Raw genomic sequence first — 18,759 nt, forward strand, 5'->3', positions numbered from 1 at the left:
GCCCCTGATTAGATGTCCACTAGCTCTCTGGTGTGTTCCCTTTCACTAACATAGTGATTGCAGTATCCATTGGTTCCCCCTAAAAACACTTATAATTGTTTACAAGTTGGCTATTTGTTACCATTGCTTATGTTCGTATTAAATAACACCTGTAGTTGACATCGGTCATATTTCCAAGATAACAGTTGGTCGTATAACTACCAAAGACGGTGATCAGACTCTTCAGAAATTTGTTGTGCACATTCTTCTGTGTAAACCTTATTACAATTAGTCTTGTGATACATAATGTAATAATAATAAAAATCGATAAACACATTTTATTTTTAAAAAGTGATTGAAGCTTAGGTGGAAAGTGAATACAAATTAGAAGTGACAGGTGACTATAGTTTGGGAGGCTTACTGTCATACAAAAAAATAACAGCAAAAGGATAGAAAGGTGAAGAAAGGAAGAAAGGTAATGCTTCCAAAGTATGTGAAGAGTATGAAGCTGATTTAGGATCTGTTGGGTGTATTAATCGGAAGGGTTTGTAGAAGAAGACTGAATAGAATGGGCAGCATTAAACGGATGGAGTGCTAATTAGAATGCAATGGCATATGGTCTGGGTAAAGGAAAAACAGGGACTTGAGGATGCAGGTTAACATTCAGAGCTACATGGAGTACAAGGGATTTCAGGGGTCATAAGGGAAGGACTAAAATGGACCTTCTTTGGGAACAGGTAGCATAAGTGCGATGACATTGTTTTGATTGTAATTTGAATGTTCTTGGACCATTTTCTAACTTATTTTTTCTTATGCCCCACTTATACCACTTATTAACTGCTCCCATTGGCCTTATTCCTTTCCTAAAATTATCTTCCTACTCCCTTTATTCTGATCCTGCCTTCATTCAATTCAATCCTTTTTCTGATCTTCTTCTCTTTCACACAAATCATCCCTTCCTTTCCTCTTCCCTCCTCTTTCTCCTTTCCTCTATAATCACTAATATACTTTCCCACACCATTCCGAAAGCTCATCTTCATGTATGCCCTCTCTTTGACCTTTGATGAATGGTGCTCGCTATCATGCTTACTTCATTGTGTGTATATTCTTTGTTTATTCCTCCTTACTTGTAGTATTGCCTTCCTCTCTGCTTTGTTTTTTTCTCTGTCCCTTTATCTGGTTACCTTCAATCTCTCTCCCGCCATTTACTTTCTTGCATTGTTCCCACTTGCTCACCCTTCTCAGATTCAAGGTGCTGTCATGGTTGCTTCCTGTTTCCAAATCTTCGTTGGATTCTCTGGTCTGATTGGACTCCTCATGCGCTTCATTGGACCATTGACGATCACCCCAACCATCTGTCTCACTGCCTTGCCTCTATTCGAGTCTGCAGGCAATGATGCCGGTTCACACTGGGGGATATCAGCCATGTAAGTTTTACAATTTCCCCCTTATCCATCCTTTCCATTGTCTAAGGACCACTGGGGTCATTTCAAATGTCACCTACCAGAAACACTTGGAAAGTGTGTGCCATGAAAGAAAAAAAAAGCAAATCCTCCTGACTAAACCCTAAAAGTTGACATTTCAGCATTAATTATTCCTTCAAACCACTAAAAGAAATCAAACATATTAAGCATGTTTGTGACTAAAGGGAAATGAAATCAGTGCCACTGACCATTTAATTCGGCCAACTTGACATGACTCCAGTGGCTAAGAGGCCCTAATGTAGGATACTACCCGAAGAGGGAAAGACTTTTCGAAGTACAGGTCTCACAATTAAAAAAGTAGATCCAATCAAAGTATAATAAGGTTATCACGACAAGGGCTCATTTATGCTTGCAATAATATATAGGATTGGAATTGGGTAACACTAAATACTTGGGATATTTTTCACCAAGGGGTTCTGAGCGACATCAATATATAATGGCCAGAACTCAGTATCCACTGCTATGCCCACGTGACACTTACTATCTCTACTATCACTGGACAATGTGTCCTCAGAAGAGATGTGTAATTGACCCTCTAGCCAGAGGTCCACAATCTGGTTGATCCATTCACCCTCTCTTCCTCAAGGCTGACAACTATTGAGTTTCATAATAACATACTTGTGGTGTAGTTCCCCCCCAAAAAATCCTTAGGGTGAAAGTGTTCTTTAAAAATTATTGTTGTAGATGTGACGAACACTATAATCTGAATTAGAGAATATAGCAGGGGTATGCAATGAACCTTCCAGAAGACATTTAACTCATGAATATATGTGGGTCACCAATAATTCAAAATGGTCACCAGCAAATATTTTCAGATCTGTGTACACATAATACACAAACTAAATTTGGCTGAACAAAAAAACATAGACAAGTCCAATTTTATTGAACATTTCAAGGAGAAATAAAGGGACTACACAAGTTTGTTATTTATATAAAAAACAGTCGCCACAAACCCTCTGCTGGCCACATGGAACAATTGTTATACCCCAAAGAGGAATTCAAAGAATTCTTAAAGATGCATGAGACAACAAAATGTATATGCCATCTGCTACATCTGCTACACATAAACATTGCTGGTGCACCCTGTTGAGTTTGAAAGCTCAAAATAAACCACTGTAAAGAGAAATGAGCAGGAGTCAGACAGGTGGATGAAATAAAAACAACACTAGATACCTGCTAGCCATAGCATTGAAAATTATTGAAACATTTTGGATGAAAACTAATGTATAATGGAGACTAAATGGTGAAATGTCTTATGCTTAACTCATAAACTGAAAGAGTCTTAGGCCCTCATTACGACCCTGGCGGTGGGTGATAAAGTGGCAGTAATACCGCCCACAGGCTGGTGGTAACTACCGCCAAATTATGACTATAGAGGTGATATCTCTGAAAGACAGCCAATGTACCACACCGACCGCCAATGGCGAAAAACAACAACCACCACGGCGGTAGCCACCTACAGCCAGGCAGAAGACAAAGTACCGCCCACCATATTAAGACACATCAATCTGCCACCTTTTCCGGGGTGGCACCAACGCCATCAAAAGCCTGGCGGAACACTTCACAGAAGTGAAAGGACTCGCCGTTGGAGACACAGGAAAGAACAACGCTGGCATGGAACCTGGACTGCATGTTTTCCCGATGATTTTCTATGTCATGCTCCACCACGAACACCAACGCCGGCGAAGATGACAACGGTGAGTACAGCTGCCTAGCACACAAGTGGGGGGGGGGGAACGAGAGCTACACACACACATGCACAACACACACACACCATACACACAGCCAGCTGCACAAGAAAAACAGTTGTACACGATAATCAGCAAAATAATGCAAGGACAACAGGAATTGACTACTGTGATTGTAATAAGATCAACATCAAAAATCATATGTCGATCTGGCAATGCTACAGAAATGTACAAATGTACAAAAAAGGGACACTGCCCAGTCAATAGTTCATAGGGGTCACATGGCCACAGGGCAAAGTCTAAGGCCCCACTCGATTCCTGCACCAATACGATGAGAATACTGCAGGGGCATCAGTTGGCAAATAGGCAGGCACCTCGGGAGTACGGGGGGCACCTGAGCCGGATGCGGAAACAAGAACACTGGTTCTGGAGGGGGCAACATACCCTGTAGTTTGTCCTGGGGAGTGCAAGGCCACAGTCTCCTGAGTGGGTGTCTTCCCCTGGTTCTAGATGTGGCAACATGCCCTGTGCTTTGTCCTGGGGTGTGCAAGGGCACAGTCTCTCAGGCAGGGGGACTTGGCCTCTGGTTCTGGAGGGGGCAACATGCCTTGTGCTTTGTCCTGGGGAGTGCAAGGCCACAGTCTCTCAGGTGGGTGAATACCCATTGCTTCTGGTGGGGCAGGCAGCACAGCAGCCCATGAAGGCTGGACTATATGGCGTCCGCCTGCAGTGACGGCTGCACTGTGGTGGTGGTTGTGGGAGGCTCCTGCTCAGCCCCTGCACCCGCCGATGGCTGCACTGTGGTGGTGGTGGTTGTGGGGGGCTCATGCTCAGCCCCTGCATTTTCTGCTGGCTGCACAACCACGGCTGGTGGTGGGGGCTCTGTGACAGGATCCTTCCCCCTCTTAGTGGCTGGTGTAGGCTCCTTCCCCTTCTTGGTGGCTGGTGCGGGCTCCTTACCCTTCTTGGTGCTGGTGCAGGCTCCTTCCCCTTCTTGGTGGCTGGTGCAGGCTCCTTCCCCTTCTTGGTGGCTGGTGCAGGCTCCGTCCCCTTCTTGGTGGCTGGTGCAGGCTCCGTCCCCTTCTTGGTGGCTGGTGCAGGCTCCGTCCCCTTCTTGGTGGCTGGTGCAGGCTCCTTCCCCTGCTTGGTGGCTGGTGCAGGCTCCTTCCCCTTCTTGGTGGCTGGTGCAGGCTCCGTCCCCTTCTTGTTGGCTGGTGCAGGCTCCTTCCCCTTCTGCTGGCTGGTGCAGGCTCCTTCCCCTGCTTGGTGGCTGGTGCAGGCTCCTTCCCCTTCTTGGTCACTGGTGAAGGCTCCCTCCCCTTCTTGGTGGCTTGTGCAGGCTCCTTCACCTTCAGTATTTGTGGCCTGGAATCCTTTCCACCACGAGTAGGTGCTGCTGAAACTGGGCCCGTGGACTGTTTGGCTGAGGTGCTTGGCTGGGTCCTTGATACCCTGACCATACGTGCAGGATGGGGGTTGGGGGGGGAGGGTATAGGGAAGAGATCAATCTGAGAAAGGAAAAGCTTTTTATCTACATTGGGGCGGGAAGAGGGAGAAGTAATGGGAATGGAGGATGAGGGAGTGGTTGTTGGAGGTGTTTGCTGGTTTTGGGTGGAGATGCATGGGTTGTATGCTGTTGTGAGGTGGATGGCTGTTGGGTGTCTGAGTGCTTGCGTTTGTGTACTTTAGGAGTGGGGGACAGACACGGTGGGAGAGCACACAGGGGACGGGTGCATGGATGTTGTGGACGTGTCTGCCAGTGAGGTGTGTGTTCTGCTTGGTGTGGTGATGATGCTGATAGTGGATGATGATGTAGTGCTTGCAGGTGTGTGTGGACGTAACTGGGTGGGAGGTGGAGGAGGATGAGAAGGTGGATGTTGTGTCTGCAACTGGATGGTGTTTCTGTGAGTGCCTGTGGGATTAAGTGTGGTGCTTGTGTTTGCCTGTGACACTCTTGGGTGTTGTCTTGTGTGCATGCTCGTCTGCCTGTGTTCTTGGGATGGGTTGGGGTTGAGGAGAATGGGACTGTGAAGTGGAAGTTGGAGGGGGGATGGTAGAAAGAGGGACAATGACTGCCATCAGAGAGGAAGCCAGAGCCTGGATCTATCTCTGTTGGGCCGCCAATCCACCGTGAATGCCCTCCATGAATACATTAGATTGCTGCATCTGGGCTGCCACCCCCTGGATGGCATTCACAACGGTTGTTTGCCCTGCAGAGATGGATCTCAGGAGGTCAACAGTCTCTTCACTCAGGGCAGCAGGGCTCACTGGGGCAGGGCCTGAGGTGCCTGGGGCGAAGGAGATGCCACCCTCCTGGGTGAGTGGGCACAGGCAACTCGCTGGGGGGCTGCTGGGAGGGCAGTGCTGGTACAGGGGTGGCGGCTTTACCTGTAGCTGCGGTGGTCACAGAAGTGTCTGCAACCACCATAGAGCTCCCATCGGAGGAGGTATCAGAGTCTGTGTTGTCCCCTCCAGTCTCCGCCGTGGTGCTCCCCTCGCCCTCCGTCCCACTGGTGCTCTCAGCGTTTGTGGACTCTGTCTCCAGGGTCCTGTGGGATGCAGATTCCTCTGTCACTGGTGCCTCTGCTCCTCCACCAGGTGATGCTAATGCACATAAGGACAGGATGACAAAACAAGAAAGGGGGAAGAGAGGCAAAGGATACACTGGGTCACCGTTGGCGTACACACCTCTCACACACAGGGTACAGACTTACGCACTATGCATTGCACTACCAGTGATATTGCTAGCAACCAAGGCATGAGGAGGAGCACACACTGCCAACTGCAACACACCTGGGACACACGCAGCCCTGACCAGTAATGGATGCTGGAGCAACACAAAGGAATGATGGACGGAGTGCTGAACAATGCAAACACTCACCCCCAGTCACAGATCTGGGTTTAAACCATCATTCTTTTGCTCACCATGCCACCCAATTTTGGACCCAGCCATATGCAAATCAGTCTTGACCCTGTTCCTCATGGGAACAGTCTAGCCAGAACTGCCAAGCCAGGTCCTCCCTGGACTGGAAACAAGCATCCTGGGATCGGTTTCAGTGTATCACCCTTCATCAGCCAGGCTAGTTTGAATCCAGTGACACAGTGAGCACAGGACCCACGTCTGGGCATACCCTTCCCACTTAGGGCAACTGCAGCAACACAAAAGGATGATGGACGGAGTGCTGAACAATGCAAACACTCACCCCCAGCCACAGATCTGGGTTTAATCCATTGTTCTTTTGCTCACCATGCCACCAGAGTTTGAACACAGCCATATGCAAATCAGTCTTAACCCTGTTCCTCATGGGAACAGTCCAGCCCGAACTGCCAACCCAGGTCCTCCCTGGACCAGAAACAAGCATCCTGGGACCGGTTTCAGGGTATCACCCTTCATCAGCCAGGCTAGCTTGAATCCAGTGGCACAGTGAGCACGGGACCCACATCTGGGCATACCCTTCCCACTTAGGGCAACTGTAGCAACACAAAAGGATGATGGACGGAGTGCTGAACAATGCAAACACTCACCCCCAGTCACAGATCTGGGTTTAATCCATCATTCTTTTTCCCACCATGCCACCCCAGTTTGGACCCAGCCATATGCAAATCAGTCTTGACCCTGTTCCTCATGGGAACAGTCCAGCCTGAACTGCCAAGCCAGGTCCTCCCTGGACCAGAAACAAGCATCCTGGGACCGGTTTCAGGGTATCATCCTTCTTCAGCCAGGCTAGCTTGAATCCAGTGGCACAGTGAGCACAGGACCACGTCAGTAGTGGATGCTAACAAGCTAGGTAGGCAGTATTTCCCCTTCAGACCCTTAGCCACCAAAGGACCTGCGCTGCTATGTCTGGCCTGGCCAAGGGGCACCCACTGACACACAACCACCACCCGTATCTCACCCCTCCAGCGGTGAGCTACAATGATGGCCACTGTACTCACCCTCTTGTTGCTGCTGTGATGCCCTCAAGCGCCCATCCAACTCTGGATAGGCCACCGCCAGTATGCGGGCCATCGGGGAGGTTAGGGTCAGTCGGGCACCCCTTCCTTTTTGGGAGGCCATACCCAGCTGGGCCTTCGCGGTCTTCCGTGCCCAGCATGTCAGGTCCTCCCACCGTTTCTGACAGTGGGTACTCCGCCTGCCATAGACCCCCAGGCTCCACACCTCCTTGCCGATGGCATGCCATATTCCCTTGTTTTGATAAGCGCTGATCTGCAGAGTACACAATTAGACAAACAGTCCAGCCAATAACACGAATGGCCCACCATACCCGTTTCCATCACCATTGGCACACACATAGCCCAGCACACGTGTACCTAGCCAAGAGGACATCCCTCCCCCGACACAATCCCTTCCCACACAACTCCATGCATTCATGCCACATGCATCGTGCCCACAGGGTACTCATCTGTTGGTCTGGAAGCCCATACAGCAGTCCGTACTGTGGTAGGAACCCATCCACCAGTCTCCCCAACTCCTCTGAAGTGAAGTCTGGGGCCCTTTCCCCAGTCACACGGGCCATGGTAGGGTCCAGAAACAGGTCACAGCAGCACATGCAGTGTAGGTCCTCTCCTATGGAAGGCCAGGAAACAAGTGAGGAACATGATAGAAAATGGTGGTCACGTCCGCGGCGGTGCATACCGTCACCACCGGTGTAGATCACCATTGGTCACTGTACCTCATAGGGACCAATAATAACCAATGAGGAGTTGCACGGCGGTTCCCGACCACCTACCGCTATGGCACACAACGTCAGCAGCATTACCTCACTTCCACCTGTCCCTCCACACAGGACAGGTGGACACCATTTCGGGGGGTAGGGAGGACAGGCCTTTGGAATAATGCTGCACCACAGGATAAATAGGCACATACTAGACAAATTGCACTGTTCCATTACATGTTTACAGATTTCGGACTACTGTTGTGGCTCCATTGTTCAGTTTGTGACAGTCTCCTCACTCTTTTGTCCCTTAGATACATACCACTGCGGATGAATAGGAGATGGAGACATACCCGTGTACAGACCCCTGGTTGACTTGGCTACACTAAAAGACAGGCACATTATATAACTATAGACTGGACAGGGCCCCAATCACAGAGCTGTGTGCCCAATTGGAGCCTGACCTGATATCTGCTATCCATCACCCCATAGGATCCCCCCTCTTGTGCAAATGCTATCAGTGCTCCATTTCCTGGCAACTGGTTAATTCCAAGTGACAGTGGGCTTGGCAGCAGGAATGTCACAGCCAATGTTCTCAATAGTTGTCTGCCCTGATAAAACATATGTGCAGCTGCATTGCATTCTCCCAAGTTGAGGATTTGGCCACTGTGAAGACCGTTTTTTATGCAATGCGACATATCCCCAATATAATTGGGGCGATTGATGGAGCACATATCATATTTGTCCCCGGCCAGAATTAACAGGTGTTCAGGAATCGTAAGAGTTTCCACTCCATGAATATGCAGATGGTGTGGTTGGCAGACCAGTACATCTCCCACGTCAATGCTAAGTATCCAGGGTTGGTGCATGATGCCTTTACCCTGAGGAATAGCAGCATCCCAAATGTGATGGCCCAACTACATAGGCACAGGGTGTGGCTAATAGGTGAGCCCTGGTTCCCAACCAGTATATGTTGGTGTGTGCCTATGGTTTGGGCCATATAGGATAGTGTGTGGCTAAATGTTGTCCCTCAATATTTGCAGGTGACTCTGGTTAGCCAAACTTATCATGGCTGCTGACCCCTGTGAGGAATGTCAGGACAAGGGCAGGGGAATGTTATAATGAGGCACATGGCTGAACCAGAAGGATCATTGAAAGGACTTTTGGCCTCCTGAATGCCAGGTTCCGGTGCTTCCATCTGACAGGTGGATCCCTGTGCTACTTACCCAAGAAGGTCTGCCAGACAGTCGTGGCATGTTGCACAACCTGGCCCTCAGACGCCATGTACCTTTTCTGCAGGAGGAGAAGACTGGAGATGCCCCTGTGGCAGCAGTGGACCCTGTGGACAGTGAGGATTAGGAGGCAGAGGATGAGGATGTGGACAACAGAACATCTGTGATCCGTCAGTACTTCCAATGATACAGTTGAGACAGCGCAACTTTACATTTCTATGACTTTGGTTGTATTTTGTATGGCACTGTCATGCTGGTATTTCCCACTTTTATGCCCACTTACTGTTACCTCTGGCTATTCATTTTGCAGATGTTGGTGATTTGACAAATACGCCTGGTGTGATCACAACAGCCAGCTACAGGTCATTGATTCTATGCTCATTCTATGTAGAGTTCATTTGCAATGGTTGTACCTGTTTCAATCAATGCATATTTGAAATACATGGCATACTCAAAATCGATTTATATCAAAGGATGTTTATTGTAGTTCAAATATATAGAGGGGGAAGTGCAATGGGATGGGGTGATGATGGAAGAAAATCTAGGGTATTGTTCTAGCCTGTTCGTAGCACAGGTGCATTATCCAAGGGGACATAGGAAGCAGAGCAATGGCAGTTCAAGGTGGACACAAGGGGGACAATCAGGAGAGTCTAATTTCCTGGTGGGAGTCTTGGCAAGTCTCTCTGGCTTCTGTCTGGATCGCAGGAAGCGTTTGCGGGATGGTTCACCATCTGCAGGGGGAGGGGTGCTGGCAGCCTGTGGGTCCTGTGGCGGGGCCTCCTGGCCACTAGCGGCAGCAGAAGTGGAAGGCTGTTCAGATGACTGGCTAGTGGCAGGGGCCCGCTGGTGTGACACTGCCTCCCTCATAATGTTGGCCATGTCTGCCAGCACCCCTACTACAGAGATCAGGATGTTGTTGATGGCCTGCAAGTCCTCCCTGATCCCCTGATACCGTCCCTCCTGCAGCCGCCTGTTCTACTGCATGTTGTCCAGGATCTGGCCCATCATGTCCTGGGAATGTTGATAGGCTCCCACGATCTCGGAGAGCGCCTCCTGGAGAGTCGGTTCCCTGCTCCTGTCCTCCCCCTTGCGCACAGCACTCCTCCCAGTTTCCCTTTGGCCTGTGCCTGTGTCCCCTGAACCGTGTGCCACTGAGTTGTCTTGGTGGTGAGGTGTAGCCTGGGGTCCCTGTAGAGGTGGGCACAAGTTTGGGTACGCTGGGTGGGTGCTGTGGTATTGTTTCCTGATGGGGGAGTCTCTGTGGTGGTCTGTGACTGGGCTTGGGTAACCGGCTGTCCAGTGGTCCCAGATGGGCCAGAGTTACTGTCATCACTGTGGGCCTCTTCTGTTGGGGGACTGGATAGAGCTGCCACCTCCTTTCCAGTGACATTGACCGGGGTACCTGTGGGGACCTAAATGATGTGTTATGGTTCGTGTGTATGATATATTGTACATCCCTGGCTTCCCCTCTATGGTTGGTGTTGCCATGGCAGCTTTTACATGTGTATGTTGGTGTATGGTGGGATTGTTAGTTTCCCTATGCTGTACATGCTTTAGTGATGAGTGTCCATGCAGGGCTGTGAGGGGTGTCCATGCATTGGTACAGCATTCAGGGCCTGGCATTGGGATTAGTATGATGTGATGGTGGAGTGTGTGGGATGGAGTGGAGTGATGGGAGTGAAGGTATGTGATGGCACGCAGGTATGGGGGTGATAATTGTTGAAAGTTGACTTACCAGAGTCCAGTACACATTTATCAATACATGGAATAACCTACATATCTATTTTCAACTGACTAACTGTAATAGAATATTTCAGAATGACTTGGAAAAAATGCAGCAATATCGTACGTGTGCATGTGTGTTGTATTTCTATAAGGTGAACCTAGCCAAAAGGATGCGGAATGATGTGCCAGGCAACTGACATGCATAAAGTCAAATAGTGATAAAAGTGGTAGCTGGTTTGTGGACTATAAGTGCGTTGTGATGAAGACACACTTCTTTAAATACCACTGTAACTGTCTTAAATTGGAGCAGCATTGGGGTGGTCCTTATGTGTGTGAGGGTGTTGTTCCAGATTTTGAATACTTAGATGGAAAAGGTATGTTGCCTTATTTTTTAATACTTCTTTTTTACACTTCTTAGACTCTAGTCTGATGGTGTTTTAGCTTGCTGGTGTGCCGAGAACTACCAGAGATGATGAGCTTGTCTGCAAGACAGGCTGAAGTGCTGGTCACAATGGCTTTGCAAATGATGCTGGCTTTGAAGAAGGTGTTGGTCTGCAAGGGGAGCCAAAGGAGTTCCATCAGAATTGGGGTGGTGTGATCCTAATTCTTCAGGCACTGAATGACACAAGCAGCAGTGTATAGGGTGCCCTAAAGGGATGCCAATCTGTAGACTGGGAGACCAAGGAGAAGGACGTTACTACCATCCAGGTGTGAGAGTATGAGGGCTGGAACAGCAGTTCTGAAGTTGCTTTCTTGAAGAAGTGCTTTCACTTTCGTTAGAAGGGAGAGCTCCTTACAAGCCATCTTTTTCTTGGAAATGTGTTCCTTAAGGGTGATGGTGGAGTTTAAGATGAATCCGAGTGACTTTTCATTCACTGAAATATGCCATTTAAAGCTTGCCAAGTTCATACCCTTGAGCCTGGTTTGCACGGTTTGTTGGTCTTGGTAAATAACAGGAATTCTGTCTAGACTAGGATGAGCTTCAGGTAGGTGCTGAACACTCGTGTGGATGATGTGCAGGCAGTGTTTGAGGCACTGGATGGCTGGAGCAGAAGGGACATTCAAATAGTTGTATCACTGGCATACTGATGAATCTTGATGCTGTTATTAGTGAGTAGAGTGCCAAATAGCTCCATGTAGAGATTGAAGATGAAAGGAAACAACACAGAATCCTGGGGGACTCTGCAGTGATAAGTATTTTTTGGGACATTTCGGTGGCTCTAGGGTGCGTATGAGGATAGGGTGTCTGACTGTGTCAAAAGCAGCTCAGAAGTCCAGCAATATTAGGAGGCACGGCTCATCTTCTGCTGTGGTATTAGGGCATTGTCTTTGTAGCAGTCTCTGTGCTGCAGCATAATCTGAAGTCAGACTGGTAGTTGCGCAGTATATTGTTAGCGTTAATGGGATTGTGGAATTAAACGCCTCCTTTTTCAATTATCTTGCCAATGAGTGGTAGGTGAGTGATGGACTGATATTTGGTGAGGTCATCAGGGTCTAGTGCAGGTTTCTTTGAGTGGGAGGATCTGGCATCTCTGGAAAGCTTCAGGTAAAATGCAGCGAGTGGTGAAGGCACTGACAATGGTGAGTAGGGGTGAGAGAGTGCCCCCAGAAAATCTCGGATGAAGGACAAGGGTAAGACATTTTATTCATATTTTTGCCTTTTAATTTTGAGTGAGGAATAGGTGAGCCAGGCAATGGGTTGATGCAGTGATTGACTGTCTTAAAATGCTTTGCTTCTGTAAGTGGCTTCATTGATGATGTTGGTATAGTACTTTGGCTAATGTGATGAGCTGCGTGCTTGGGGACTGTTGGCGTGTTGCACGGAGGGACTTCAATATTATGTAGTCAAATGCTAGTTTTGGTTTTCTTCCATTTTCTTTCTTGTCTGTGGATAAAGTGTTTATTGTCAGCAAGCTTTCGAGTGCTGACTTGTATTTGCATATTTTAATTGGGGTGTGGTTGTTCACATAGTTTTCCGACATAAGTGGGAGTAGATTAGAAGGGTGTTGGCATCAGATGATGAGTTGATAGGGTGAAAATGAGTTCACACACTAAACTGTCTATGGAGAAGCCTTAGGAGGATCTGAAGGTTTGGCCTTCTCTTTTATATTGATCTTGGTGTGTTGATAGAGCATTAAGTAGGGAGATAGGGTTGGCAACTAAAGTAGTTGGTCCAGTCCAGGAGTATGAGTGGTTTGCACTGAATGGGTGATGTTGAGAAGAAAAGGTCGATGATGTGGCCTTTGAAATGTGTTGGTTGCAACACTATGCTGGAAAATTAACATGATTGCATTCTCTGATGGAATATATCAAAATGAACCGATATTTGGTATAGAATACTTGTATGCCATTGCATCCTTCCTAGTTACCGTGCCCTGGTATTTTTCCTATGTGTCATCCCAATTGTGAGCGCTGTTAAACTATGTGAGATAGACCACAATCTTAATGTGAACCATTACTGATCTCCCACAAGACCCAAATTATTTGGCTCACAAAGGTAAGCCATTTTGTGAGAAATTCATGGCTCTTCTTTGGTAGCCAGTTGGTCCCAATGAAATGTTTTTCCCTCAGACATATACATTGTTTTGACGTAGAAAGCTTAAGATGAAAACTGTAGCTGGACAGGACTAAACAAGGTTGAGTGTTTCCACAGCAGCCCCAATCTTCCTATCGAAAAGCTTACAGTGAAAAACACCCCAAAAATAAAACTGCTGAGTCCACATCTTTTACAGGAAAGGAGGCTCTTTGTTTCCTATTTAATTTTTTAATTTAACACAGGGGAATCATGTCCTGTGGCTGTTAGGAAGAACATTATATATTTTAGATGTAGGTGGGAGAAACATGACCTTCTCTCCGACACACCACGGGAAGACAAATTGCCCTTCCCTCATACACACCACACCTTTACTCTGTACAATTCTGTAGGGGTTCTGCACAATGATAGTCAATTTTTCAGGGAGACAAAGCAACTTGGAAATAAACAGTGTAGCCCATTTAAAGGGAATATAAGTGTCTGATGCATGTTAAGCAAGGCACAACTTTTGCACAAGTAAAAAATATCAGATGTACAGAGCAATCAAGTGGGAAACTAGGAGAACACTGTAAAACGCTAGATTTACATTATGCTAGTGTGAATATGTCCTGTGCTCTCACTTTGGAGAATCCTAATTGATCAAAGCTATTCATGTTCCATTAAATGTTAATCTAATGTTACCGAAAATAAATGAAATAGTAAATTCAAACAGAATTAAACTGTTGTCATGGCTATGACTTCCTGTTCAATCATTAAGACTGGGTATCCCAACACTCCTCCCATCTGTGTTTTTCTGTTTCAGGACCACCTTCCTAATCATCTTGTTTTCTCAGTATCTACGCAACGTTCCAGTGGCTATTCCAACATACAGCAAAACTAAGAAATGCCACTTCTCGATGGTCAACCTCTTTCAGATCTTCCCAGTAAGTGCCCTTTGAGAAAATAAACACACTTTTGAAACAGCAACTACATAGCTTACAATAAGTTATGAAAATATTAGTTTACATCTCTACATAACCAAATGTGTCTTAGCACCAAAGAGTATGGGCTAGATTGAGAGTTTGGGAGATGGGATACTCTGTCAGAAATGTGACTGACATCCATTCTGCTGTATTACAAGTTCATTATATATGATAGGACTTGTAATACGGTGGACGGAATGTTCTCCACATTTATAGCAGAGTATCACATCCGCCATACTAGAGGCCCCTATGATATTCTTGTACAAGCCCTCTTCAAATTAAATCTAGTGGATGTTAAGAATAGCAATTACACACTTACTTTGGCAGTGTGAAGTAGGCAGTGTACTGAAAACATGATTTTGTAGGTTAGTATTTCTAACATGTTATAATGAAAAGAGTGTGCTAAGAATCATTCTTAATTAGAATCAGCATCCTGAATTTGTAAAAGTGAAAACAATCGAGGTCAGATATGTGGCAGCTTTCAAGACCTTGAGCCTAATTTAGAGCTGAGCAGATTGTAGGAGGGAATATTCAATCAATCAAATATTTTAGAGCGCGCTACTCACCCGCAGGGTCTCAAGGCACTGTGGGGTATGTACTCAGGATTCAGTCGAAGAACCAGGTCTTGAGGTCCTTCCTGAATTGAGGTAGCGATGGCGACTGTCTTTGAGGTGGAGAGGTAAGGTGTTCCAACATTTTTCCGCAAGGTAGGTGAATGATCTCCCTCCAGCTGAGGACTTCCTTATGCTGGGTACGGTGGTGAGCAACTGCTTGGAGGAGCGGAGAGGTCTGGTGTGGTTGAGGTAGCTGGCTCCAAGGTTGTGGAGGGCCCTGTAAGCATGTACAAGGAGCTTGAAGTTGATCCTTTTCTTGATGGGGAACCAGTGGAGATCTCTCAGGTATCCTGTGATGTGTTCTAAGTGGGGGACGTTCAGGATGAGCAGAGGTGTTCTGGATTTTTTGTAGCTTGCTCAGGTTCTTCTTATTGGTTCAGGCATAGAGAGCATTGCCGTATTCAAGTCTGCTTGTGATCAGGGCGTGTGTCACGGTTTTGCGGCAGTCGCTTGGGATCTATCTGAAGATCTTCTGTAGGAGCTGGAGGGTGTGGAACCAGGTGTAGGTGACGGAGTTAACCTGTCTTATCATGGTGAACGCTGAGTCGAGCCCGACGCTGAGGTTGTGTGCTTCGTCTGTAGGGGTGGGGGTGCTGTCAAGTGTTGAAGGCCAACAGGTGTCATCCCAGGCTGAGGAGGAGGGCCCCAGGATGCTGACCTCGGTCTTGTCTGAGTTTAGCTTAAGGCAGCTCTCCTTCATCCAGGCGGCGACTGCTTCCATCCCATCTTGGAAGTTCTTCTTGGCCGTTGTTGGGTTTTCAGGCAGGGAGATGATCAACTGGTATCATCAGCTTAGGAGATGATGTTCAGTCCGTAGTTTCTGACGATTGGGGCGAGCAGGGCCATGTAGATGTTGAACAGCGTGGGACTCAACGAGGATCCTTGGGGTAATCCACAGCTGATCTCTGTAGGTTCTGACAGGTGTAGAGGTAGTCTGACTCTCTGCGTTCTGCCTGTCAGGAAGGAGTGTACCCACCGAAGGGTCTTGCCGCGCATGCCTGCTGTGTGGAGTCTGGCGCATAGGGTGCGCTGGGACACTATATCGAAGGGGGTCAATAGGTCTAGTAGGATGAGGGCTGCTGTTTGGTCGTGGTCGAGGAGAGAGCGGATGTCATCTGTGGCGGTAAGCAGGGCAGTCTCGGTGCTGTGATTAGTTCTGAATCCTGATTGGGAGATGTTCGGGATGTAGTTTTCCTCGATGTGTTGGCGGAGCTGAGCACTCATTGCTTTTTCAGCGACCTTTGCTGGGAAAAGCAGCAGCGGGATGGGGCGGTAATTCTTGAAATCCGTTGGGTCGGCTGTGGGTTTCTTCAAGAGCGGGCAGATCTCAGTGTGTTTCCAGTCCTCAGGTAAAGTGGCCGACTCTAGAGAGCAGTTGATGGTCTTGCGGAGCTCGGGTGCAATCGAGACACTGGCCTTGTTGAAGATGTTGTGGGGCAAGGGTCGGTGGGGGCTTCGAAGTGGATGCTGCTCATGTTGGAGCTAGTCTCATCCGTCGTGAGGGGGACCAAGCGTGCAGGAACAGTGGGGGTTCAGTTGATCCGGGTTGGGGCATTGTTGCGGAGTTCAGAGAGTGTTGGGGTCCGACGCTGTAGTGGATATCCTTGATTTTCCCATGGAAGAAGGCAGCTAGTCTGTCGCAGAGGTCCTGGAGGGAAGTTAGTGGCCTCAGCTTATGGTTTGCCGAATTCCTTGATGATGGCGAAAAGTTATTTTGTCTTGTGAGTGGGGGCGTTGATGCGGTCCTCCAGGGTGTTTTTTCTGGTGGATCTGATGAGGCCATGGTGGGATCTGGTGGTGGATCTGAAGGCTGCAAGGTCCTCCAGGGATCTGCTGTTCCTCCATTTTTTCTCCAGTTTCCTGCAGGTGCGTTTCGATTCTTGGAGTGCGGGGTGAACCAACTGGCTTTCTTAGTGGTGTGTTTCCCTGTGGTCGTTCGGAGTGGACCTACGGTGTTGGCGCAATTGGCGATCCATTGGCAGAAGTTTCGTGCTGAGTTGTTGGCATCTCTTGTGTCCGGGTGTGGCGAGCTGCTGAGGGTGTTGATGAGTTGCTCTTCTGTGGTCTGGTTCCATTTCCTGTGGGGGGGGGGGGGGGGGTGTGGACGTGAACTGTAGGTGTGGTGATGGAAAATTGGATGCAGTGGTCAGTCCACTGTAGCAGTGTTGTGTCGTCGATGGTGATGTTGCTGGTGGAAAAGATGGGGTCGACTGTGTGTCCAGCGATGTGCGTTGGTGAGGTGACCAATTGCTTGAGACCGATTGTGTCATGGTTCTCGAGGAGCGATGAGGTGTTGTGGTCTTGGTCGTCGTCAATGTGGAAGTTGAGGTCTCCGAGGACTATGTAGTTGGTGGAGGCAAGTGCGTGTGGGGGCTATGAAGTTGACGATGGAGTTGTCCTGTCTCTCCATACCTGAAAGCGGTACATCAGGTATGAAGAGACAGGATAAGAACAAGAAAGATGGAAGATTACAGCTAAATATGCGCCAGTTATAATGTGAACAGCAATGTGCCCAGAACCATTTGGGTATTTAACTCTACTAAAGAAAAGTTATAATTGGGACTAAGCAACATCTAAAAGTACATGGGATCATGGCGGCGCTGCTAGCTGTGTGATTTATGGAGACTTTTCTAGTCTTTATTTACTTACGAGTATCATGAAATAACAGTGAAGGAAAACTATTTAAAGCACCTGTGAGTAAATGTCTATTTCTTTACTGGCATTTGAGACAGGCAATCTGCTGAAACGCGACATGCTGGTTGTAATGAATGTGGCTGAGAATCCGGAGAGTGCTCCTTTTTGGCTCTGAAGTGGAGCCTGTTTGGTTGCTATATTTCACGGGCATGCCAATTGCACGAAGGAAGCACCCATCCCAAAAGTGTTCGCCAATATTGGTGGCATTTGTGAAAGGATATATATATATATATATATATATATATATATATATATATATATATATATATATATATATATATATATAGTATCAAGGTACTTACATCAGCTGTGAATATATTAAACTTAGTGAAGTTAGACTGGATGTGGTAATGCAAAGGATATACAAACCTGCTAAATCTGTGATCTGATTTGAGGATTACGAGTAGGATCAGGGCGGCCCAAAGCATAAAATAATAATAAACTACAAATGTGGAATATATAAGCTGATGTTTTTAACTATAGAAGTAATGACGTAAAACAGCTGGCCTTTTCAACTCAATTGTAGAGTTGTTGTTTTTTCTTTATGTATTTGGAGTATAATTGTTATATTCTTTTATCTGAAATATATTTGGAAGTGTTATGAAAAAACTTGAATAAAACATTCTTGAACTGCATGTATGCAAATTTTTAAGACCCACCACCAGTAAAGAAGCAATCGGACTCTGTACACAGTAAATGGGAGATTTACAAAAAAGGGTGATATGTGCGGCTATCTTATTTAGAAATTGAGTGTGAGTAGGTTTATGTATTTAAATTAATTAATCTGGTTACTTTTTTTTAGATAGTGTCCTTCATCCCTTAATCTCAAAGACTGATCCATAACTGATTTTCAATGTCGTTTCAACATAGGGTGGCATAGGTCTTCTCCCTGGAAGCGAGATCACTTTAAATACTCCAAGATGAACATAGTCTCCCCTACCTATCCTCACCACTTCCCTTGATACCCGAGGCCAACAAATTGAAGTGCAGCTAGATTCTTCTGATATTTGCTATGCTAAATAAATAACTGCAAACACAAGAACTTAGTCGTCATGCACCATCATACTTGGCATCTCTTTAAAGTGGACACCATCAATAAAGGCTTATTGGTATATTTGTGGTGATGGCGGAGTTGTTGCTGTTTTTTCTATGTGAATTTTGTGTATAATTGTTATATTCTTTTGTCTTAAATA

The 18,759-nt window shown here is 47.1% G+C and overlaps 1 protein-coding gene across 1 annotated transcript in view; it reads left to right on the forward strand.

Moving 5' to 3' along the window:
- The window catches only part of LOC138287494 (solute carrier family 23 member 1-like), a 241,569-nt gene that overhangs the window by 163,592 nt on the left and 59,218 nt on the right, over window positions 1–18,759 (forward strand). Inside the window, exons 5-6 of the mRNA XM_069227947.1 lie at window positions 1,225–1,406; window positions 14,099–14,219. Coding sequence (XP_069084048.1) covers window positions 1,225–1,406; window positions 14,099–14,219 — 303 coding nt within the window. The remainder of the gene's footprint in view (window positions 1–1,224; window positions 1,407–14,098; window positions 14,220–18,759) is intronic.

This window comes from Pleurodeles waltl, chromosome 4_1 (assembly GCF_031143425.1).
Source record: "Pleurodeles waltl isolate 20211129_DDA chromosome 4_1, aPleWal1.hap1.20221129, whole genome shotgun sequence".
Lineage (NCBI taxonomy): Eukaryota > Metazoa > Chordata > Amphibia > Caudata > Salamandridae > Pleurodeles > Pleurodeles waltl.